General features: G+C 46.7%; 1 protein-coding gene across 1 annotated transcript; it reads right to left on the bottom strand.

Annotated features, from left to right (window-relative positions):
* Window positions 1-195: 195 nt before the first annotated feature.
* RSPH1 (radial spoke head component 1) lies at window positions 196-24,892 on the bottom strand. Its single transcript, XM_003280669.4, has 9 exons — window positions 24,671-24,892; window positions 21,483-21,596; window positions 21,275-21,380; window positions 14,540-14,630; window positions 13,839-13,974; window positions 10,800-10,871; window positions 5,446-5,599; window positions 3,863-4,012; window positions 196-577 (listed from the first exon to the last, which is right to left on the bottom strand). The coding sequence occupies exons 1-9, from the start codon at window positions 24,722-24,724 to the stop codon at window positions 528-530; spliced, it is 927 nt and encodes a 308-aa protein (XP_003280717.2). The 5' UTR covers window positions 24,725-24,892; the 3' UTR covers window positions 196-527.
* Window positions 24,893-24,998: the final 106 nt, after the last annotated feature.

Consider the following 24,998-nt stretch of genomic DNA (forward strand, 5'->3'; position numbering starts at 1 on the left):
TTTCTACCTCCCTTGTGGGAAATCTGAGAGAGAGGTTTGGGTACAGAATTGCTCTCCTAGCTCAGCCAGAAGCCAAACTTCCATTCACCATCTCCTGCAGAGTTAGTTTTCTCTATCGGAGGAGAAGACGCCACTGAAAAACCATGGCAAAACCACCTGGTAACCTTCAGTTTACAGAACTTGAAGCAGAGGCTATTTCAGAAAGAAAGGATAATAAAGAGGTTTATTTGCAATTGTCAACCAACTTAACACACAGCTGAGAAAGAAAGACTAAAAACCCTCTAATAAAGATTGTTAACGGACAGAAGCATTTTGTTTTTGTTTATTTTTTGAGACAGGGTCTTGCTCTGTCACCCAGGCTGGAGTGCAGTGGTGCGATCTCAGCTCACTGCAACTGCCAGTTTCCAGACTCAAGCAATCCTCCTGCCTCAGCCTCTCAAGTAGCTGGAACTAGATACACGCAGCACCGCACCAGGCTAACGACAGAAGCATTCTTATGATACGATCTCCTCTCGGCTCACTTCATCTCAGTCCTGGAGGTCTGACTGCCTAGTTTCTTCTTCAGAATTAATGTTTCCTGAAAAGAAAAGAGAAACACGAGTATATCTCCTATTTACTTTGTTCTATTTTTATTTTTATTTTTTATTTTTATTTTTTGAGACGGAGTCTTGCTCTGTCTCCCAGGCTGGAGTGCAGTGGCGCGATCTCGGCTCACTGCAAGCTCCGTCTCCCGGGTTCACGCCATTCTCCTGCCTCAGCCTCCCGAGTGGCTGGGACTACAGGCGCCTGCCACCACGCCCGGCTAATTTTTTGTATTTTTAGTAGAGACGGGGTTTCACCGTGTTAGCCAGGATGGTCTCGATCTCCTGACCTCGTGATCCGCCCACCTCGGCCTCCCAAAGTGCTGAGATTACAGGCTTGAGCCACCGCGCCCGGCCTGTTCTATTTTTAAAGTCTTTATTCACTAACAGATCTTTTGCCAAATAAGAATTATTATAACTATTAAATATTCATCAGTCAAAAATGGAATGTTAAATTTTATCTCATACGCACTTCAACAGTTTTTTCTTTTGGTACCAGAAATAAAATAAGCAAAATACTCAAAGTAAATGCTAAGACAAGACTATCCATGTAACATCAGTAATTCTCTTATGCCTGCACACCTGTCCAAAACAGCCAGCTTTGTGGATAAAACATGTAATTGCTTGGCTATTAGTTAAAAGAAAAGCAGGCCAGGTGCAGTGGCTCACGCCTGTAATCCCAGCATTTTGGGAGGCCAAGGCGGGTGGATCACTTGAGGTCAGGAGTTTGAGACCAGCCCGGCCAACATGGTGAAACTCCATCTCTACTAAAAATACAAAAATTAGCTGGGCATGTGGTGCATGCCTGTCAACCCAGTTACTTAGGAGGCTGAGGCAAGAGAATCGCTTGAACCCGGTGGCAGAGGTTTCAGTGAACTGAGGTCATGCCATTGCACTCCAGCCTGAGCAACAGAGCAAGACTCCACCTCAAAAAAAAAAAAAAGAAAAAAGAAATTTGCCACATTCTTATAAGATGCTATATTTAAATGTTTTGTGAAAGGTGGAGTTATTTTTTATTATTAATTAAACTCTATAACTTTCACTGTTGGGTATATTAAAGAAGAAATTAGCAGGGTAAATGTCCAATGTAATGTGGGATTCATGATGAATACATGCTGAACTTGCATTATTTTGATAAATGTTCTGCCGACTAAGCCTATTTTGTATTACTCCCTTTTCACTTAGGGCCCTCCTGACACTGTGGCCTGGGTGACCCTTTGCTGGGGGCTGTCCTGTGCCCTGCAGGGTATTCGGCACCGTCCCCAGCCTCCACCCAGGAAGATGCCAGCAGCACCTCCCTCACCAGCCTCCAAAGTCTCCAGACATTGCCAAATGTCCCCTGGAGCCCCAAAACCACTGAGTTAAGGGGGTGTTCCCTCTGTCCAAGGCTGGTGCATGAACCCACAGTCTCAGACGCCCGCTGGTACTGGGCATTATCCACTCGGCCCCATCTCTCCCAGTCCGGTTTTCAGGATTCCTCCTGCTCCATCCCCTCCGTTATTTCCTCTACCAAAGTTTCTGGGGCCTCCTGCCTTGCCTGGCTCCACGGCACCCATCCTCATTGCCCCAGAGAAGCTCAGAGAGCAAGCCTGACACAGGTAATCCCCACAGCCCCCAGAGGTCCCACCTACCAGGCTCAGGATCAAGTCCAAAGGCCACCCGGTTCCAAGGGAAAGGGGCCACCTCCCCACCCCCACACTCTTCTGCTGTCAGACTCTGCCCTCTGCCTGGAATTTCCTTCCTGGTTTCACCCATTCCTTGCCACCTACCTCCCAGCTAACCCGGAGTTTCCTGGTCCTGCCCCAGGTGAGTCATCACCTCTCCTGGGTACCTAGTAACACGTCCCTATCACTGCAGGGAACTCACTGAATCCTTTATTCCAGCTTCCCATTAGGTGCTGGAGGGCAAGAGCCCAGCCCCTCACTTCCACACTGCCTATGAAACCCAGTGTCTCCCCCTCCACAGCGACTAAGGACTGACGACATCTGTGGGCACACCTGGATGCTGCTGTAACAGTGCATACTCTAGCCACTCAGTCCTAACAGAATCCTGTGGACTCCCTACCTACCAGGCTCCCTCCGTCCACCCTGTGCAAGTCAGAGAAGCAGAGATGATGCTCACTTGTAAAGCCAGGTTTCCACCTGACCCCACGTTCCACCCCAGCACTGCATCACTGGGTGCATTGCTGCAGCGCTCAGGGGAATGACCGATCACGAAAGTCTATGCGTGCTTCAAGCATCTAAGAGGAAACTGCTTTATGTGATTTCATTATTTCAGGTATTATTTTCAAAGGAATGGGAAGTATATTCTTAATTTACAACAGAGACAAACTAAGTGGATGGGACTGCAGACCCCGTGCCTGAGGCCGCCGTGCCCAGGCTGTTCCCAGATGGCCCTTTCCCTCACAACCATGACACCCTCTTTCAGTCAGATGTGAAGAGTGCGTTAAGGGAAGAGAGTCCTCTCTCCAGGCTTTCTGCAAGTGCCCACAAGCACTTGGGGAAAGATTTTTAAAGATTCCAGGAACCTGAAGCTTCAGTCAGGCAGAACTGAGGTCAAATCCCTGCCCTATGAGCTGTCAGAGGCAGAAGTTTCTAGATTAATCTTACATCCAAACCCATTGAAAAAAAGCTAGTTCCCGACACCACTAGTCTTAAACCATACTCCTGTGAGTCAGCCCTGCTAAAAATCATGCAAATCCCAGCACTTTGGGAGGCCGAGGTGGGCATACTATGTGAGGTCAGGAGTTCGAGACCAGTCTGTCCAACACAGTGAAACCCTGTCTCTACTAAAAATACAAAAAAATTAGCCAGGCATGTTGGCATGCACCTGTAATCTCAGCTACTTGGGAGGCTGAGGCAGGGGAATTGCTTGAACCAGGGAGGTGGAGGTTGCAGTGAGCCAAGATCGCACCACTGTACTCCAGCCCGGGTGACAGAGTAAGACTCCATCTCAAAAAAAAAAAAAATCACCCAAGAAAAGAAAGCCAGGCTCTGCATGTCTCACGGGGCTTTCTAGCCTGGGGCGGTCCTCTTGTGACAGTGAGCATGGGCACCGCTGCACACCCAGGCTGTTCCCACTGCAGCCAGGCTTGCAGGAGGGCCTGCGAGGGAGCAATGTTCTGAGATGGCTCCAGTGAGCGCTCACAGGGAGCCCCCTAAGCCTTCCCCGAGTCCCTGGGGCCCAGCTGAAGGCAGGTCTTGGTGGAGGGAAGGGGAATCCCACTGTTCGTGGCCCCTGTGTGCGGGCCCTCGCCCCACTTCCCTGCGCAGGGACCTCACCATCGTCCATGTCATAGCGGAACTGCTCCTGGTCATACTCCTGGCTGTCCTCCCGGAGGATGTCTGCATCTTCATCTCCAGGCCTCATGTCCATCTCACCCTCAAAGCCCTCCAGCAGAGCCTGGGCTTCCTCCCTAGGTTCTCCTGCACCTGAGATAAAACACAGGACAGAAGCCTGAGTTCCTGGGAACAATGGAGCCTGCAGACCTGTGCAGGGCAGCTGTCCCTTGGGCTGTCGTGCCCCCACCCTCCACCTCCCACTGGCAGCACCTTGTGTTCCCCATCTCAACATCCACCCAGCCCAGCCCAGGCCTGGCCAGGGGAGCAGCCCAGGCCCCACTGCAGTCAGTGGCTTGGGGATGGGAGCAGGTAGTCTGATAACTTTCATTCCTGAGGGTGTTGATGAGACTCTTGAGAAAGAGAAGTCGCCTGGGGTTCCTGAGAGTGCCAGCCAGAGGAGCCAGCACAGAGAAGAGCTGGGACAGAGGGCCGAGGCTGCCCCGCCAGCCAGAGGAGCCAGCGCAGAGGAGAACTGGCAGGGAGGGTGGAGGCTGCCCGGCCGGCCAGGGAGCCAGCACAGAGGAGAGCTGGGACAGAGGGCAGAGGCTGCCCGGCCATTCTGGGGGGCTGTCCCGGAGCTTCCCAGTGACGTGAGCCAAGAAATTCTTAGCAGCATGAGTATTCTTTCACGGAGGTCAATCGGACTTGGCTTTCCTCCGCTTGCCATGGAAGGGATCTCACCCGGGGTAGCCACCTTCAACTTTCCCCAGCACATTAAGGACTTCCAGAAAGACCACTGGGTTGGACATGGAGGCGCCATGCGGACCCTTCTTCAGGGAAGGACAGTCCCCCCAGCTGCTGTCAGTGCCAGCCCGGGGTCACACCCACATTCACTCACTGACCTAGGTGAGGGGATAAAGGTCCCCGAGATGCCACAGTGCTCCCCTCGGAATGAAGCAAGGTTGTGGAGGCCACGCCTCTGCCTCTGTCCAGTCAACCCTGTTTCTTTCCTCTCCCCTCTGGTCCCCGGGAGCGTCCTCCAACCCCAAAGTCTCTCCCTAATAACATCCCGCACACTCAACTGACCCAGCATCTGATTTTCAGAGAGTCCAACCACACCTGGCCTGAAAACAGGATGTCCACAACTCCCACAGCCCAAAGGCGCCCCACACCCTCCATCCCACAGCCCAGGGACGCCCCATACCCATCGTCCCACAGCCTGGGGGTGCCCCACACCCTCCATCCCACAGCCTGGGGATGCCCCACACCCTCCATCCCACAGCCCGGGGCTGCCCCACACCCTCTGCCCCCTCCACCCCACAGCCCGGGGCTGCCCCACACCCTCTGCCCCCTCCACCCCACAGCCCGGGGCTGCCCCACACCCTCTGCCCCCTCCACCCCACAGCCCGGGGCTGCCCCACACCCTCTGCCCCCTCCACCCCACAGCCCGGGGCTGCCCCACACCCTCTGCCCCTGCTGCCCCACAGCCCGGGCTGCCCACCCTCTGCCCCCTCCACCCCACAGCCCGGGGCTGCCCCACACCCTCTGCCCCCTCCACCCCACAGCCTGGGGCTGCCGCACACCCTCAGCTCCTGGAGTCTCTTGGCCAGGTCCATCCGTAGAGGTCGGCTCTTTGGGGAGAGTTGGTGTCCACAGGGCCAATTCAGTGATTTTGGTAGCTTTCCATTTTGGAACAACGGTTACTAATTCTTCGTCCTCTTCCTCTTCTCCTCTTTCCTATTTTAAGTGCAAAAATGTACATTTACCAACATTTGTGAAATCTTGGTCTGGAATATTAAAAGTGAGTGAGGAAGGACAAGTTTTGAAAGATAGGTTTTGGCTTGTGTTTCAGCCTTTTTAGGACGTCACTGAGGAATCAGACCAGTTGCCGACTATCCGTGGTATAATCTCAGGGTTGAGAACGGATCTTGAAAGAGCCAGGGTGAGAACTAAGGTCTCCAGAGCAATGCTGGGCCAGCGAGCTTTATAATGGGCGCCATAAAAGGCTTTCAGATGAGCATGTCACAGTCGCCTGCAATAGCTAAGACATGGCCAGGACTAAGTGACCAGAACTGAGTGACCAGGAGTAAGTGGTCTTTTCAATTGTTCTGCCACACTGTGCAACTCTAATATAAAAAATTCTTATATTATATAATTATATGTCTATTGAGCTTAGTAGAAACATAATTATTTATATGATTCTTTATATAAATAATAAAAGAAACAGTCATTTGTTTTAGACTTAGGCCTAAGAGGTTCCTAAGATGTCCATAGGATATGGATTTGCATAAACACGAAAGCTCTAGTGTCAAGGATTATGGGGAAAAATAAAATTCAAGGAAAGCAGAATGAGAGTTCATCAAGTCCGAATGTGGAACACTTTGTAATAAAAAATGTACAATTCCAACAATGGTGAGCAGCCAACATGTGCCAATTTTGCCAAGCATATTTGCCTACTTCTCAGTTTTGTGACTATCACAAAATTCCAAAGATCTGAGCATCAGCACTATCATTATGGAACACTTCGCTGCCACATAGGTGATAATACCGATGACAGACAGGGGCAGACACCTGCCTCTTCCACTGAGTCACTGGGAAATCAATTACTCTCCATTTTGGTCTCAGAGTGTTCGAGTATGGCCACCCATGAAGGGTGACACCAATATGCAGGACAGGGTCCTCAAACTTGACTTAGATCAGAATCACCCAGAAAGCATTAAAAGACAGATTGCTAGCCCCACCCCCAGAGTTTCAGATTCCGCAGGTCTGGGATAGTGTCCAATAAGCTGCATTCCTAACAGATTCCCAGGTGAAGCTGACAGCGCTAGTTTGGGAAGCGCACTCCACTTTATGTATAAAACCAAGAGGTGGAACCCTCTTACATTGCTGGTGGGAATGTAAAATGCTGCAGCTACTGTAGAAAACATTTGGCAGTTCTTCAAAAAGCGAAACAGCATCACCATATGACCCAGCGATTCCACTCCTCGGTATATAACCAAAGGAACTGAAAATAGAGATTCGAACAGATGCTTGCACACCAATGTTCATTGCAGCATTATTCATAATAGCTAAAATGTGGAAGCAACTCAATTGTCCATCAACAGACGAATGGATAAGCAAGAACCTTGAAAACGTCATGCTAAATGAAAGAAGCCAGACACAAAAGGACAAATACAGAATGAATTCATTTATATGCAACATCTAGAATAGGCAAATTCATAGAGAAAGAAAGTAGATTAAAAGCTGTCAAGGGCTGGGGGAGGTCGAATGGGGAGTTGTTGCTTAATAGGTACAGAGTTTCTGTCTGGGATGACGGACAAGCTCCAGAAATGCATCGTTCTCACAGTTGCACAACACTGAATGTACTGAATGCCACTGAAAGCATGCTTTAAAATGGCAAATTTCAAACTCTATAAACGTACATATAAAACCATAATTTAAAAAGAAACAGGGAGTGAGCCACGGGCTGCAGCTTGGCAACCCCTACTCTAGAGGGGATACATTCCCCTTACTGGGGAAAGAGAACACGGAGGCTCTTCTGTTCCACCACCATCCTACTCCATCCCCACAGCACAGTGGGGAGGCCTTCCACAAAGCCCTCAGGTTGTTGCTGCATTATTTCATGGGTGGTTTTTCCTAAACAGCAGCAGGACTTGGGGCTGATATCAGTAATTCTCCCTTAGATGTTACTGATGCTCCCTCTACCTTCTCATCATCCTGAAATACTGACTTCTAGGAACTTTTTCCAGTAGAGTCTAAAGCTGCAAAGCACTTAATAAGATGGGCTTTATTTTTATCACTACACAAATTTAAAAACTTGCTCAATCACCAGTAAACCTAAAGTTATTACCAGTGCTGACAATGTATCAATTTAACCAATAGGTTCCTTCAGGGAACAGGTGAGAGGTGTCCAACCCCATGGAGATCCCAGCAAAATACTAAATACCTCCCTGTCACAATCGAATCCTAAAGCAGACTGTCTTTCTTAGGCTTCTGACTATGTGTGTAGAAGGTTACACACACACACACACACACACACACATAAATGGAGTGGAACCTCGGGGGAGGACAGTATGTCAAATTCCTCTATGTTTTGTTAGATGCAGATGACTTATAGGAAGCTTCCTTCCACCCAGACTAGAGCACCCTGCGGTCCATGAAGAATCCATGCTCAGAGGAGGTAGGGCCTCATACTTAGCAGCAAAATCAAGCATTTTGGCCATTTCATTTTCTGGTTTGCTAGGGATGTGCCCCTAGCCAGTGGTTCCTTTTAGCTGGAGCAAAGCAGGAGAAGAAGAGGCAAAGAAGACAGATCACTGTGAGGCCACACAGGATTCTGGTCAGCCAAGAAGGCAGACCATGAGCAACCACGGGCTGTTTGGGGAAACTAAATAGCTGTGGCCAGAGTGATGTGCAGAAAGTAGAATATTGCAGGAGCAGGAATCAGGAAAAGAGGGTGGCTGAGGTCAGGGCCGAGAGCCCTGGGATGTCCAGACTCTGGCCACTCGGGAGGCAGCAACGGAGCATGGACAGTCACTCGATCATGGGAGGTTAAGGGATAAAGATTCAAAGACTCCCTTCGGTTTTAGAATCTAACCGATTCTAGGAAGAAATATGAGAAAAGTTAAAAAAAACTGTCTGGAGGGCTGGGCGCAGTGGCTCACGCCTATAATCCCACCACTTTGGGAGGCTGAGGCAGGTGGATCATCTGAGGTCGAAAGTTTGAGACCAGCCTGACCAATATGGAGAAACCCCGTCTCTACTAAAAATACAAAATTAGCCTGGCGTGGTGGCACATGCCTGTAATCCCAGCTACTCAGGAGGCTGAGGCAGGAGAATCGCTTGAACCCGGGAGGCGGAGTTTGTGGTGAGCCGAGATCGCACCATTGCACTCCAGCCTGGGCAACAAGAGCGAAACTCCATCTCAAAAAAAAAAATAAAAAATAAAAAAAAACCTGTCTGGAGAGCATTGAAGAGCATTGAATTGAAAAATTGGGGATGAGTTTAGACTTAGGATTCAAGGCCAAGGCCCTTGGAGTGAAAGGATGGAGCATTAGGTAGAGACAGCAGTGGGTGGCACGGAGCAGATGCGGGACAGGCCCTCATGCACAGGATCTCCCGCAGCCTTCCAAGCTCCCTACAGTGTGGCTTCTACCTCCTGTGACCAAGGGTGGCTTTCCCCAGCCTCACAGCTGAGCCCAAGGTGACGAGGAGTCGGTTTAAAGCAGGGCCTCTGGGCGATGCCAAGAGGTTGATGAGGGACACAGCAACAAAAAAACAAAACAAGGTGACTTGGCTCAGGTTGTGACATAGTTTGGGTGTTTGTCCCCTTCAAATCGCATGTTGAAATGTGACCCCCAGGGTTGGAGGTGGGGCCTGGTGGGAGGCTTTTGGGTCACGGGGGCGGATCCCTCATGAATGGTTTGGTGCGTTCCCTGTGGTGATGAGTGAGTTCTTGCTCTATTAGTTCACACAAGAACTGGTTGTTAAAAAAAAAAAACATACCTGGCACCTCCTCCCCTCTTTTCCTCCTCTTTTGAGCTATGGTGCCAGCTCCCCTTCACCTTCCATCATGAGTGGAAGCTTCCTGAGGCCTCACCAGAGGCCAGGCAGTTGTGGGTGCCATTCTTCTTGTACAGCCTGCAGAACTGTGAACCAAATAAACCTCTCTTCTTTATAATCTACCCAGCTTCAGGAATTCCTTTATAGCAGCACAAAAAGGACTAACCCAGGTTGAAAGGGCACTGATGTGATGGTAGACCCAAACAAGCTGTTCCCTAGCTTTCTTCAGAAAGAAAGTATGCAGATATGGGAGAGTTTGTGTACAATAATATATTCTTAACTCACTAGGAAGGGACACCTCAACAACTTCAGAGACCAAAAAACAAACAAAAGCATGATTCCACACGTGTCTGCCAGGTTCACACTCCTCCTTAAATAAAACTCAAAACTTCTTACAGTGAGAATGACCTCAGCTAAACAAATAAGTCAAAAGGATCAAAACTAGTACCAGGGTCGGGAAATGTTACTGAATTGCTAATTATCTACAGGGATTGGTCAGACATTAATAATGAGAGGAATAGGAACACAGATATTCCCACCTCAACATACATACACATATCTCAATGCCTTATAATGGCAATATTAGCTGACTAGCTTTACTATTAAGCAGGGAATGTCAATGTAGTGTTAATGTTAGATATTGGAAAGGAAAAAACGAGAGAAAGACTTACCAACGGCACGTTCAGAGGAGCATGCCGCACACCAGACACGCTAACAGTCATTGAACAAACTGTGGCAACACCAGTTACAGATTCAGTTTTCACTTCTGGGACCTAACACTGTCTAGAACCCTCCCACTCAGGATTAGTTTTTTATTTGTTGTTTGTTTGTTCATTTTTGAGACACAGTTTCACTCTGTCGCCCAAGCTGGAGTGCAGTGGCGTGATCTTGGCTCACTGCAAACTCCGCCGTCCAGGTTCAAGCGATTCTCCTGCCTCCGCCTCCTGAGTTGCTGGGATTACAGGTGCGCACCACCATGCCCAGCTAATTTTTGTATTTTTAGCGGAGACAGGGATTCATCATGTTGGCCAGTCTGGTCTCGAACTCCTGACCTAAAGCAATCCACCGCTTCGGCCTCCCAAAGTGCTGGGATTACAGGCGTGAGCCATTGTGCCCGGCCAGGATTGGTTTCTATGGACAAAAACGGTATCTATCAACAAAGTCTAGAGTTCTGCAATAACTGGGAAATGATATTGTTTGCTTCTGGCAGTTTAGTTCTGTACTAACACATGCAAATAAGGAAAAACGAAAATGTGAAAGTTCCTAAGAGTTGGCATAACTTTTAGGCGAATCACCTCCAACCTTGCAGGATCAATATTTTTGAGCAGCTACTTGCCTGTTAATGTAAAAAAACCATACGTGCTCTGCAACTTACCGTATCTGTTAAACGATATTCACCATGTTGTTCACACCCAACATCAAATACATACTTTCCAGGGCCAACAGGCTAGGAGTAAAGAGAAACCATTCTTAAGTGTCAACACCCAGCAGAAAATACAAAATACAAATGTCACCACCACAATACCCACCTCAAATCACAAAATTAGGTAAAGTGTAACATGGATTAAGGAATGCTTTTGTGAACTCGTGGCTAATGGAATTGGGACTTATATGCCCTGTTTTGTTTACTTTTGAAAACTTCAACCACATTTTACTTTTTTATAAAAGTGATGTATTCATTTTCAGAAAACCTCAGTGAATCAGTATCCATAGGCAAACTAGCTAGAGATGGAACTACTACTAATATTTTGATGCATTCTTTGTAACTTTGCTTCTAGTATACATTGTTAAATAAAAATCTGATCATAATTGTACATACTAACTCATACTCTATTTTTACTGAGAAATATGGCATGAACTACTTCCCATATTTACGAATATTCTTTCCTAATACCAGTTGCCACCTGGTATTTTATTTCATCTATGCATTGCAACCTATATTACTTAGTTACTATTGTTGGTATTTGGGATACTGATTTTTTTTTTTTTTAACAAAGAACGCTGCAGTAAACGTACTCTAAGTTAAAACTTCATGTACGCTTTTGATACCATCCTTAAATTCTCAGAATTTCTGGACAAAAGCATACATGTGTTTTGATTAGATGAGGCTCTAATCATTTCATTCCCACAACTGCACTTAAGAGTCCCAGATCCTCAAACTCTTGATTTTAGGAGTGTAAAAATGTTCTATTTTTACGTGTTTTTTAATATAAAACAATGGGGTCTCACAATTTTAATTCACTTCATTTCAGTTGTTAGTAAGCCTGCATTTTTTTCAAGATTTTTAGCCATTTAAATCACATTGATTGATAAAACACTTTATATATTAAATGTTGCAAATGTTCTCTCCCCATTTAACAGTCATCTCTTAGATTTTCTTTACAACATTTTCTAATCTATAAGAAGTTATTTTTATAAAGCTAAACCTATTGGTTTTTCCTTTCTATTTCTGTTTAGAAAGTTCTCTTTCCACATTTCAAGGTTAATATTCATCTACATTTTTTTCTATATTTCCTAGGGTACATTTAAATCTTTACTTCTTCTAGAAAGTATCTTCATCTGTGTGAAGGCAAAACTATTATTTTCCTCCCAAATAATTATCAAGTGTTCCTAGCACTATGTCTTGGCTCCTCCCATCACCCCTTTGTTAATTTGACATCCTTATTGTGTGTGAAATTATTTTATGTACTGGGAAGTATCTCTAGACTTTCTAATTTGCTTCATTGGTGTATGTGTGTGTGTGTGTGTGTGTGTGTGTATCCTGGTATCACACTGTTTTAATTATTGAAGCTTTGTAGTATTGATAACTTGTCCACAAGGACACGTACAGAGAATTTTCTGAGGAAGAAACACAAACCAGCAATAAACGTGTGACAAGATGTTTGACCTCACTAGTAATCAGGGAAGTACACATTAAAACAATGAGATGACATTTTTTACCCATAAGATTGGAAAAAAACAAAAACAACATTAAAGACTGAGAATATCCAATGTCGATGAGAATATATGATAAAGAGACTCATATTCTCTTGGCAAGAGTATAAACTGACACCACTTTTTAGGAAAATGGGACTACCGATTGTGATTCTAAATGCCAATCCTCAAAGGTTTCACAATTCCATTATCTAACCTACATAATAGTCCCAAATGTGCAAAATGACAAAGATGTATCTTTATGTATATTTTTGTATCCTGACACAGTATGATCCTAATTATGTAATTAAAACCCCCAAACAATAATTCTGTGTCAGATGACTGTATTAGAATGTGCTTACATGACACACAGAAATAGTGTGGAAGGATTGGGCCCAGGGCGGTGGGGCAGGATCCTAGTTTTTAAATGCTTTACAATTGGAATGTACTTGTGTATTATTTGTATAATTTAAAGTTTTTTACTAACTAGCAAAACAAAGCCTCCATTTTTACCCTGATTTTTCAGACTGGTTTAGGTTGGACAAGCTGATTGATTCTTCCAGATTCATTTTCATCAAATTCTCTTCCTCTGCAACCACCTTCCCATCTCCTCCAAAAAGACCCACAGAAAGTTTGCTGGGAATTATATGAACAATGTATGGGTTTGAGGGGAATGTGCTCTTTTAATGAAGACAAAGTAAAATCTGTGGTTAGGGCATGAATTATATGTAAACGAAAACTGGGTTCTAAGAGAGTCTGAAGAGACTTCATTAAATCAGCTAAACATTCCCTCTGTCAACTTCTAACACCATCAATTTGCTCAGCAAATTCTCTCTTCAAGGAAAGTTTCTGCTCAACCCCTGATCAAAGCTACCATGATGGCCTGCGTATTAGCTTCTGAATTATTCAAGGTTTCTCTGTACAATAAGAGCAAGAGGAACCACCAAGTCTTCCAAACAGAAACGGCCCACCGTGGATGCTAGAAGCTGGCAAGCCTCCAGACCCAGGGCCAGGCCCTTGGCAGCCTTAATTCCCACCACAACTAGGAGCGTGCAGGCTGGCCTGTAGCATGAGGAGGGAGCTGGGGGTCTTCCTCCCCAGGGATGTCACACCTCCCCCTCCAGGGAAACAAAACCCAAACACCCCATGCTCAATTGCAGGAAATAGATATTTGGTATCTGATTTACCGATGAGAAGGAATACACACAAGAAGTTCAGATGCCCTCTCGTGTTATCTAACAATGCAACAGGTCCCGCTGAAAGACACTGGGAGTTTGTACTGAGACCCAGAGTAACGGGCCAATCCCTCCCTCCCCCCATTTCTGTGCTCTGTGGGTACCAGAGGCTCAGCGAATGGCACAGCTGTCCTGTTCCCCACATTTGAATAGGCTGGACTCAGTTTTCTCTGAGTTTTTGGTATTCTCTGGTCACAGATTTGCACAGGCTGCCAGAGGGGGTTATTTTGTACTTCATTGGCAAATATCACTTCCCATGGACTTACATTTTTGTTCAAGAACTTGCCCTGGTACCTGTGGTTCAGGTGAATGAGCTCGGCCGCGCCCTCCTGCTGTCCGTTCACCCAGGTGCCAACATACTTACTGCCCGTCTCCGCGTATAAATAGGTACCTTGCCCGTGCCTGGTTCAGACAAGGGGAACATGGTATTTCATTCCAGCATGGTGAAAAATCTCCCAGGTTTAAAACACAGACATTGACATTGAGGGGGGCCCAGGCTGTTGCAGGCTCACAAGCGATGTAGCTTCTGTATCTGTGTCCAGTCAGAAGGTGCCCCCTGCTCAGTGTGCCCCAAGTACAGGACATTGCCAGAGGCACGGAGGACAGGCCGGCTGGACAGAGACAAGCCTCCTGTGTGTCAGCTGCTTTCCCCAGGGAAGAGGCAGAGCTAGTGGGAGCTGTGGCTCAGGTCCCGCAATGGCTCTTCTGTGCCCTCCACTCCCTGGGGCTCTTGGGTGAAAGACTCACGTGCTCTGCCCCAACTGAGGTGCAGATGTCAGTTACTTGAGTCTGCACCTGCACAGAAAGGCATCCTTGCCTCAAAGCCATAGAAAGATTGGACCTGCCTGAGAGAGTTGGTAACTGGGCTTTTGTTATGATTCTGATCCTTCATAAGCGTAAACAATTTGCAGACATCGTGTTCTCATTACATAAGCAAATCCCGGAAGACTCAAGACAGAAACCGAACCTTTGGTGAGCAAACCACTCTCCGGTGTAGGTGTCATTATTGACGTAGTAGTATACGCCATGGCCGTGCCTCAGGTCATTTGCCCACTCTCCTGAAAGGAACAACACAGAGTCAAGCCCAGGTGAGAAGAAGGGATCAATGCCCAGTACCATGGTTTCAAATTGTTAACCACGGCAGAGGCAGACGTGTTGCGAAGCAAATGAAGCTACATTCGGGGCCCCAAGCACACACAGGCCCCTTCTGCTCAGGAAATCCTGCAGAAGAGAGATTTTTAACAGCACCGACCAAGGCTGCTGTCTGTTTCCACTCTGACATCCCTCCACCCCTTCCTTTTGTGCCAGATGGCGTAGGCGCTGAACCACGGTGGAGAGTGGCCTAAGGGAGGGCTGAGTCAGGAGTTCACGGGGTACAGAGTGAGGTGTATGGATGTGGGCCACAGCCACCTGCATGTACTGACAAGCACATTTCACAGGTCAGTCAGAGGCACCATGAAGACGCAACGAGGAGGGAGACAAACCAAGGTTGTCTGACCCATTGCCAGTGATCCTAACACCACACTTCATTTGCCTTGCAAATGTTTAGTGATCCAGCAACAACTCCAGGCCTTGACCCTCTATCCTCAGCCACCTGCCAGCATTTCAGTCTATCTCCCACCCAATCATCTGACTCCAACATGCCACCCTAACCGCAGCTGCACACCAGCTCCATCCGCTGGTGCCATGCCATGGCTGACCCATGCCTCTGTTTGAACTCTTCCCTCACCTCCTCACCTCCATACAGGCTTCTGCTGAGTCCTTATAGGCTTGGAGGCAGTACTGAAATTGGCAAGGATATCATAAAATTCAGATACCACTCCATGATGTGGACAACCGCAAACTACTTTTGTCAACCACAGTATGAATCCCTGCACTAGAAAACTCAAAACGTCCTCAAATCTTACAGCTCACTTAGGAAAGAAACTTAACAGAGGTCTCCCAAAGGTGACAGCTCTTAAAAATGTGCATATTACACCAAGTCATTAAGCTAAATGATATTTTTGGGACTATGAATAATAAAAAGCAAATGTTGATCAATTTGTTGATCAAAGAGAAAAAGAAGGAATTATATTTCTATTCTCTCTATAGAAAACATTACAAAATGGTTGCCATATGGAGAGGCATTCAAAGAGTATTAGCTAACAAAGGTAGAGAAAAAGCTATTCTAGAAGTATGTCAGACATTAAAACTCAGGCTACTTAGATTCTGTGATGCTTGCGGTATTTTTAACTTATTTTGATTTATCATTACAAATGAAAATTCACTTTTATACCAACTTTATATTTTCTTTTTTTTTTTTTTTTTTTTGAGACGGAGTCTTGCTCTGTCACCCAGGCTGGAGTGCAGTGGCGCGACCTTGGCTCACTGCAAGCTCCGCCTCCCGGGTTCACGCCATTCTCCTGCCTCAGCCTCCCGAGTAGCTGGGACTACAGGCGCCTGCCACCGCGCCCAGCTAATTTTTTGTATTTTTAGTAGAGACGGGGTTTCCCCATGTTAGCCAGGATGGTCTCGATCTCCTGACCTTGTGATCCGCCCGTCTCGGCCTCCCAAAGTGCTGGGATTACAGGCGTGAGCCACCACGCCCGGCCATATTTTCTTTTTTTTAAAGAGGGTTCTCAAAACTTACATAAGCTTCTGGCTTACACAAAAACTGGACCCACTTCCACATGAAGATAAAGAATACCCAATCGGCTAAGAAAATGTTAATTATTCAAGTAATATTTGTTTATGTGAATAACCCCAAAATTTATCTACAGAAGGAATTTCTACATATTTATTTCCTCAATCATTCCAGTATTTACTCAGCACCTACAATGTCCTGGGCACTTTGTGAGATGAACGAACAGCTGTACAAAGGACAGTGCATGTCCCCAGGGCGCCAGCACCAGCCTGGGGATGGACTGTTGGCACCTGAGCAGCAGCCGAGGACAGGGAAGGCAGCATAAAAAACTACATGGCACAATTTCAAAAAGTGGGTAGTCACTCGGAAAAGAGCAGGCTTACCAAAAATTCATGGAGAGAGGGAAGGTGGCAACTGCTAACAATTAAGGAAGAGGACTAGGTCCCATGATATGATGTGTGACAGGAACAACATAAACAAGAGAGATGAAGATCCCCAAATTGAGATAATTCAGTAAAAAATACTTCAGGTCCCTGAACCTAAATTAACCATGAGGATGTGCAAATACCTAGAGGGATTTGTCTGGGTCTTAAGGGGCAGTGATGTGCCTGGATTTGTGGCATTTGCCAATTTCTGTCGTGTAAATACTCACACCGTGGCCAATTTCAAGCTACACATGGAGCTGAGAAGAGATGCACAGAATGGGTTTTCATGAGCGATTATGAGGGGGTTCCAGCACAGCCCTGGGGTATAGGGACCTCAGCTGAAACAGGTACATCATTTGGTTTCTTCCCAACAAAACATCATGACAAAATTATTACATCCCTCCTCTCTTGGCCATGTCAGAGGGTCTCCAGGGTGTCATGGTGAGAAAAATATATTACATATTTTGCAGAAAAATCTCTAAAATAAAAGAGAACAGTTAAGTTGCAAAAGACACTAAATTTCGCACCATGAGGACTGTGAGCAAAATTTTTTAAAGTCCCAATCTACTTAAAAAACCTGTTAAGAGGCTCTGCCCAGCATTTTGTAATGCCACCACAGGGACCCTGCACAAATAGAGAAGGTAATTCAGAGAAAAGTCACCTGCTGAGGCACATCTCTAACAGCTGTAAGTCAAGTTTCCTTTTTTGAGGTGAATGACGTTTGTAAACTTTATTACTGTGGCTTTAAATTTGCACTTAATTTTTTTTAAAGTCTTTCTACCCCAATCCTATACTTTCTGATAATTCTTGACCTTGTCAACTGAGGTTTTTTCCAACTATATTTCTTTTCAGGAGTAACTCCCAGTTGGTTGGTTGGTTGGTTAATTGGTTGGTTAACTGGTTGGTTGGTTAATTGATTGGTTAACTGGTTGGTTGGTTGGTTGGTTGGTTGGTTGGTTGGCTGGTTGGTTAGTTGGCTAACCGATTGGTTGGTTGGTTGCCTGGCTGGTTGGTTAACTGGTTGGTTGGGTAGTTAATTGGTTGGCTGGGTGGTTGGCTAGTCAGTTGGCTGGTTGGGTGATTGGCTGGCTATTTGGTTGGCTGGTTCATTGGTTGTTTGGTTGGTTGGCTAGTCAGTTGACTGGTTTGTTTATTGGTTAGCTGTTTGGTTGGCTGGTTGGCTGGTTGGTTGGTTGGTTGGTTGGTTGGTTGGCTGGTTGGCTAATTGGCTGGTTGGTTAGACAGTTGGTTGGTTAATTGGTTGGTTGATTGGTTGCTTGGTTGGCTAGTCAGTTGGCGGTTGGTTGATTGGTTGGCTGTTTGATCGGCTGGATGGTGGGTCAGTTGGTTGGTGTGGAGCAGGTGCTCCTTGGGTAGAGCAGTTTGTCTGGCACTTGGGATTGAAGACAATTTAAAATTAGAAGCTCTCCAAGATGCTCCTCCCACCTCAAATGCTGGTTGGTCACTGGTTTGTCATGCTGGCCCATGGTCTTGCCAAGTTGGCTCCCTAAACTGCTGGGTCAGCCAAACACAGGAGAGAAGGAGCCCACACTTATGGGGAAACACTCAGTGTCAGACCCTGGGCAGGGTTCCATGCACTTGCCACAGCATTTGGTATGTGTAAGAGCTGAAATGTGGTTTTACAGATGCAGAACCTGAAAAGCAGAGAGACTGCATGCATTGCCCACGGTCCCACAGCTGGTGGGTAGCAAGATTGAAATGAAAATTGGAGTCTGTCTGATTCTAACACCACGCTCTCTTCTCCACAAGCATCCCAATAGTCAAGTGCTCATTTTTTCCAGCTCCTGCCATTCAGGGGCTTCCAAAAAACCCAGCTTCAAGTTATCATATCATTCTTGTTTCTCCACAGTGTCATTATTAAACGTCTTTGTTTTGATGAGTTTTGTTTGACAGGCAACAAGGCCAGCAGGGAATAGAGATGCTCTTTCTCCTCCTTAACCTCAGAGTCCTCAATTGGCCCTACAACCCCAACCCTCAGCATCAGTACATGGCGTCCAGGCCTCCCCAACATCTGGCATCTCATCCCCCACTACCCCTAAAAACCTCTGCCTTCCTGCCTGTATCCAAGTCACCCGCCACCCAGGACCGTCTCCCCACTCCTGTCCTGCAGCACTGTAGCCTCTGCTGGTTCCTGGACTCCCTAATTGGACTTGTCTGACCATCTGGGAGACAGGTAGGGTACTGGGCTTTATGCCGCAGGGTCCTGACGTTGAACACACTGCCCTGCACAAAACCATTCTGGCCCATTGTAATGGCAGCCAGCCAAGATACACTGTTATGAATAACTCAGCCATACATTCACTGAGATTTTGTGATTGGAAGAGCATTGGCTTACTATGTTACAATTAATATTATAACTTTTGACCTCAGTTTCCATTGCTGCCTTAATGAAGTAAGATACTTATTTAAGCTTTTGTCAGAGAAGAAATCTCTGGGTAGTGGCTAAATCTTGCACCCTTTAAGATACAAAGCCACCTGGAGAATCAAAAATCCCAACTATTGCCAGATGAGCTTTATATGTTAGTGTGGCATAATAAGAAATATTGGTCTTTATTTTTGGTTCCCAGCACAGAGCTGCTAAAACCCTTGACATTTCCTGACTGATAGAAATGTTTTTGTTATTCAAAATGCGACTCTTTTGACCACACCTGAACTTATGCAAATGAGACCCAGGATGGCCTCAGGATGGGACTGAACACCAGAAAGACCAAGTGATAAGAAGGATGGAACCTCCAGCCCCACCCACCAACTCTGGGAAAGAAGAAGGAAGGGGCTGGAGATTAAGCTCTATAAAAACTCTTGAGCAAGATTTGTTGAGCTTCTGGGGTGATAAACGTATCATGTGCCAGGAGGGTGGTGCACTCCACCTCCACAGGGACAGAAGCACCTGTGCTTGGGACCCTTCCAGGCCTTGCCCTGTGTACCTCTGCATCTGGCTGTTCATCCATATTCTTTATAATATCCTTTATAGTAAACCTAATTAAAGTGTTTTCCCGAGTCCTGTGAGCCTCTATGGCACATATCAAACCTGAGTAGGGTGTTGTAGGAACCCCCAATTTGTAGCCGAGTCAGATAGAAGTGTGGGTACCCTAGGGATCCACAACTTGAGGTGGACATCTGAACAGGGGCAGTCTTGGAAACTGAGCCCTTAACCTGTGGGGTCTGTGCTAACTCTGGGTGGTGTCAGAATGGAGTTGCATCATTGGAAACTCAGTTGGTGTCCACAGAAGACTGGAGAAGTACATAGCATGGAAAATCCATGCATTTGGTGTCAGAGAAACAGTTACCCCTTTTTAACCTTCATATTCAAAATTCCTTAAATCCCTTATTCTAAATATCTTCGTGTGTGTGTTGTTCAAATTGTATCAACATCTACACTAAAATCAAAAGTGACAAGAATGAGATTAGGTGCATAAGGGCTTGGAAAGAATTAAATTAAGCCCCAAATTGAATTGTTTAAAGTTGATTTAAAAAGCAGATGGTGCTTCTTATAGAGCAAGCCTTCTGGGATTTACGAAACAAAACAAAACAAATTCTATCTAACAGGGATGGATGGTATTAACACCCTCCATCTTGGTCTCAGAATTGGACAGAATCATCACTGACATCTATTAAAATAAGAACCACCTACTGGTTCTTATTTTATCTAGGAGCAAAGCAAGCAACTATAGCTCGCACTTTGTAAGAATATGCCCTCCTCACTAAGAAGTGATGCTGTCACAAGTGGTACATCACAGTCCTAGCCCCAGTTACTGAGTGCTCACTATGGATCAGGCAAGGTTGCAGGTGTCTCCCTGTATTTATCCATTGAATCTTCATGCTACAGATGAGAAACTGAGGCAAGGAGATGTGAAGGCACCTATGCAAGGTCACACCTATTGTCACCAGAGTCCAAGGTTAGGGTCACAGATCTTTTCGGAAATCTGAAGAAAACCAGAAAATTTCTTTCTTCCTGGGGAAAAAACAAAAAGCCCAGAACACAGAATTTTATATACACTTTCTGAAGACTCACAACACGCTCCCTGCCAGTCCCCCTTCCCAGATTTGGTCACACCAGGTGACAATGGCACAAGGGGCGGCAGGGAGGCTCTTGGAAATAAAGGAAAAAGAATCCTCCTCAAACATAACGTTGGCCTGTGAGGAATTATGGCACAGATAGGAAAAGTCAGTTTAACAAGGCAGGAAGACTCCCAGACAGGAAGCCCTGATGTAAGGAAACACTCGATCTAAAGAAATAACACATCCGTCAGATGCGGGGTTGGTCACAAATGGAAAATGCAAAGACAGGCTCAGGAAGATGAATGCCGCAGAGCAGCTGAAGCCGTGGGTCCACCAGCTCCGAGGCCTGCGTCCACCCAGCAGCCTCCCTTTTGTCTGCTCCCAGGACATGGACGTGCTGGCCATAGGGATGGATTTCCCACTACAGATTCATTAGTGAGTTAGTTAATTACAAGGCTTTCATATTTCTGCATCAACCCTGTGAATATAGTACCACAATCTGTGTTCGTTGAATGAGTAATCTGGAGCACTTTAAGCTTTCTCATACATGTCAGTATTCACAGACAAGTTCAATCACAAAGGAAGAAAAACAAACTTCTGTAACACGAAAATCTGCTTAGTGATAACACTTTACCTTCATATCTGGATCCATCTGGATATATAAAAGTGCCTTGACCGTGCTTTTTATTGCTAACATATTCTCCGATATATTGAGCACCATTTTTAAATTTGTAGATCCCCTGAAACACATGGATTAAATCATTCATATCGTTGCTGAATGTAGCATTTGCTGACAGAGCATTAAATAGAGAAAACCATCCAGTCAAGTCAACGGTTCTGACCTGGCCATGTCTTTTACCGAATTCGTAGCTCCCTTCGTAGGTGTCCCCGTTGGGTAGCCGTGCCCTCCCACGTCCGTGCCTTTCGCCTGCCTCATTCCGACCCCCCTCATATTCCTGGGTAATGAAAATTGACACAGTTACAGGTACCATTCATTAAGCGCTAACCAGGTGCTAAGCATTTTGTAAATATCATACCCTTGAGTCATCCCACTATGCTAAACCCCCGGCACTATACTCAATTGTCCCACCTTTCCCACCTTAAAGTTGAGGTAGGTAACCATGCCTGGGCTAGATGAGGCACTGGTCCAAGGCCACACCTCAGCACATGTCCAGGGCGGAAGCCTCATTCCCTCCCTCCAACACAGAGCTTGCAATTCATCGTGATAATCTTTTACCCTGTAAGCAAGGTTAACCAATTTGTGAAAAATGCTAGATACTCTAAGCTGTGTTCTTAGTAGGAACATGCTTGAAATAGCACATGCAGGTAGAACAGTTCAAGTCCACACAAATACCTCCCCGTTTGCTTCCTTCAGTAATCCAGGATTTCAAAGGCAAATGCCCTGAGAGAAGCAACTCTTCCCTCAAATGATCCCTGGGGCGGGGTGTGGCCTGAAGAGACCTTTGCCCTGCAAGGAATTTCCGATGGAAGGGACAGGTTGGAGGGCACTGAGGAGTACACAGGGCTCCCTTGTCGATTAAGTTTATCTTAGTTTTAAAACCCCTAGCAAGAGACTTAAGGTTCAAACACTCATGACCCAATGCTGCAATAATTACGTATCTATCTGTGGTTTGTTTTTGTTTTTGTTTTTGAGACAGGGCCTCACTCTGTTGCCAAGGCTAGAGTGCAGTGGCACAATCTCAGCTCACTGCAACCTCCGCCTCCCAGGCTCAAGCGATCCTCCCACCTCAGACTCCTGAGTAGCTGAGACTACAGGCATGCACCACCATTCCCAGCTAATTTTAAAATTTTTTTGTAGAGACAGGGTCTCACTATATTGCCCTGGCTGGTCTCAAACTCCTGGACTCAAGCGATCCTCCCACCTTGGCCTCCCAAAGTGCTGGAATTACAGGTATGAGCCACCATGCCAGCTCAATTGTGTGTCTATCTTAAAAGTAAATCAATAAAAAATGTGATCGAAGCTTGCAATTTTCCTATCCTTCAGAAAATAAACATTCCTTAGCACCTAATACATGGGTATAGAGTGAATATAGTAGATAATAAAATGCTGAAAGCATCCAGTAATGATTTAACATGGGTATCTCATAACATCACACTGTATTTCTTAAATATACATAATAAAATTTATCAAAAATTAAAATTAAAAAATGGAATTGGATGTATATAGACTTATTATAACACAAGTACTGACACACTACATTGAGGACTTCAGAAATAAACATCTGTGCAATTCTTGCCCTTTTCTAGCACTGTTTGGCCCACTAATACCTGCCTAGAATATAAGGTAAAAATCTGTGAACTTACAGATTTGTTTCAGGGTTAGTTTACATCAAAATGTACAAAAGTCCCCTCCTTCCATCCAAGAGGCTTCCCAATACACCCAACACTGAGCCGCTGGGGTGGCTGAATAAGACAGAAATCCTTTAAAATGACCCCAAATGTGATCTGAACCTAAAAATTATAGGCACTAAAAAGTTACAAATCAGTGGGGCCATTTGAGGAGACAAACTAGAAAGCTTGCTGGGCAAGTGTTGCAGGTTGGGTTCACCTAGAAGCAGACCCTGAACAAGTGATTTTTTTTTTTTTTTTTTTTGAGACGGAGTCTTGCTCTGTCGCCCAGGCTGGAGTGCAGTGGCACGATCTCGGCTCACTGCAACTTCTGCCTCCCGGGTTCAAGCCATTCTCCTGCCTCAGCCTCCCGAGTAGCTGGGATTACAGGTGCCCACCACCACGCCTGGCTAATTTTTTGTATTTTAGTAGAGACAGGGTTTCACCGTGTTGCCCAGGCTGGTCTCAAACTCCTCAGCTCAGGCAATCCACCCAACTCGGCCTCCCAAAGTGCTAGGATTACAGGTGTGAGCCACCGCGCCTGGCCTGATTTTTTTAAGTGCTCTCCTAGGAGAAAGTAGTAAAGAGGGCAGAGAAGTAGACATGAAAGGGCAGGCAGCTAAGGAAGGTTGCCATTGCAGGTGAAGTCCCAGACTTGGCCTAATCCAACAGGGACTCTGGGGACATCAATTGCACTGCAGACTTTGTCCTGCGTCTTGCACTAGCTACTGGCTGTCTGGCCGGATGTGAATTTCAGGCACTTCTGGCTCTCCATACAGGGCACGTAGTTCCAGTGCACAAAGGTGCCAGCTTGAGTAGCAAGTCAGGCGGAAGCTGGGAGATGAGTGCCCAGAGATAGCAAAAAGGTCTGGGCAGGCACTGACAGCACCACTGCAGAGTCGCTAGATTTTTCAGGTAATTCTGAAAGTACCTCAACTCTGTACTGTGCATGCAGACCACAGCGGCTGAGGTTCCCTACCTGTCAGCCATGGAGCGGTCACCCTCTGGAGTAGGGAGGAACTACTCTCTGGGTGGTAGAAATATTCCCACACAGAACCCAGCTCACAGGCTGGCTGTGCAGCTCTTTCTCCTCTCTGCTGCCTAAGTCAGGAAATAACTCCAAAGACCTGGGTCAGCTCAGATGGGGACTGAAGAAAGCACACGTGAGGATAGGCCTATAAGGTAATATCTTCAGGAACCCTCTCCTGAGCCCAGGGCCTCCTCAGCATTTCTTGGAGGCTGCCAGGGAGCAACTATCCTCCATGCATCTAAATGCCGGGGGAGCAAATCTCAGCTACAGAAATGACTTATTCAAGGGCAGCATGGCAGCGTGGGATCATCTGCTCATCCAAGAAAACTGCCTCGATGGGAATTAACACAGGGAGGAGGAAACTTCCAAAGCCTTCTGCTGGGAAATCTTTGCCTTTAATGGGAGGCAGGATGGGGGTGGGGGAACAACGAGGCGGGATGTGGTAACCAGACGTCACAGCGTTTCGCTTTTCACCATCAACTTCCAGGACGCACGCAGGTGTGTCTGGCGTGGCCCTCGTCCCTGCCGGGGATCCTCGGGAGCTGTGGCTCAGACCTCTGGTTTCTGCGCCTCCTCACTCTCCAAACCCAACCTCGAGGTTCCCCCGCCGCTGCGCACCCTGGGAAGCCCCTTCTCACCAGGAGCTCTCACCCCAATATCATTCTCTCCCTCCTCCTCCAACTCCTCCGAGCCCAGGTCCGACATGGTCTCGACCCAGCCTGGATCCCAGCCGCAGCGCTTCTAGCAGGTGGGTAGCAACCGCCTCCACCGCCGCGTCCCGCGTCGCCATGGAGACGCGGCCGGCCCCGCCTCCCTCCCGGTCGGAAAGATGGGGAATGGGGACAGGCGATGCTGACGGCGCGGGAGGAGCCACTGGCAGCCTTTGCGTACTGTAATAGCAACGGGAAGGGCACCTTGACCAATCACCGCCCGGGAATGCGGAGGGGCGGGGCGGAAGGGACGAGGTGGAGCCAGTGGC

The sequence above is a fragment of the Nomascus leucogenys genome, chromosome 25 (assembly GCF_006542625.1).
Source record: "Nomascus leucogenys isolate Asia chromosome 25, Asia_NLE_v1, whole genome shotgun sequence".
Lineage (NCBI taxonomy): Eukaryota > Metazoa > Chordata > Mammalia > Primates > Hylobatidae > Nomascus > Nomascus leucogenys.

Coding starts and splice junctions, on each gene's coding strand:
- RSPH1 (XM_003280669.4), bottom strand. CDS start 24,724: ATGTCGGACCTGGGCTCGGAGGAGTTGGAGGAGGAGGGAGAGAATGAT. Junction 21,597..24,670: donor AGGGAGAGAATGATATTGGG/GTGAGAGCTCCT, acceptor TTCATTACCCAG/GAATATGAGGGGGGTCGGAA. Junction 578..3,862: donor CCGCTATGACATGGACGATG/GTGAGGTCCCTG, acceptor TTTTCTTTTCAG/GAAACATTAATTCTGAAGAA.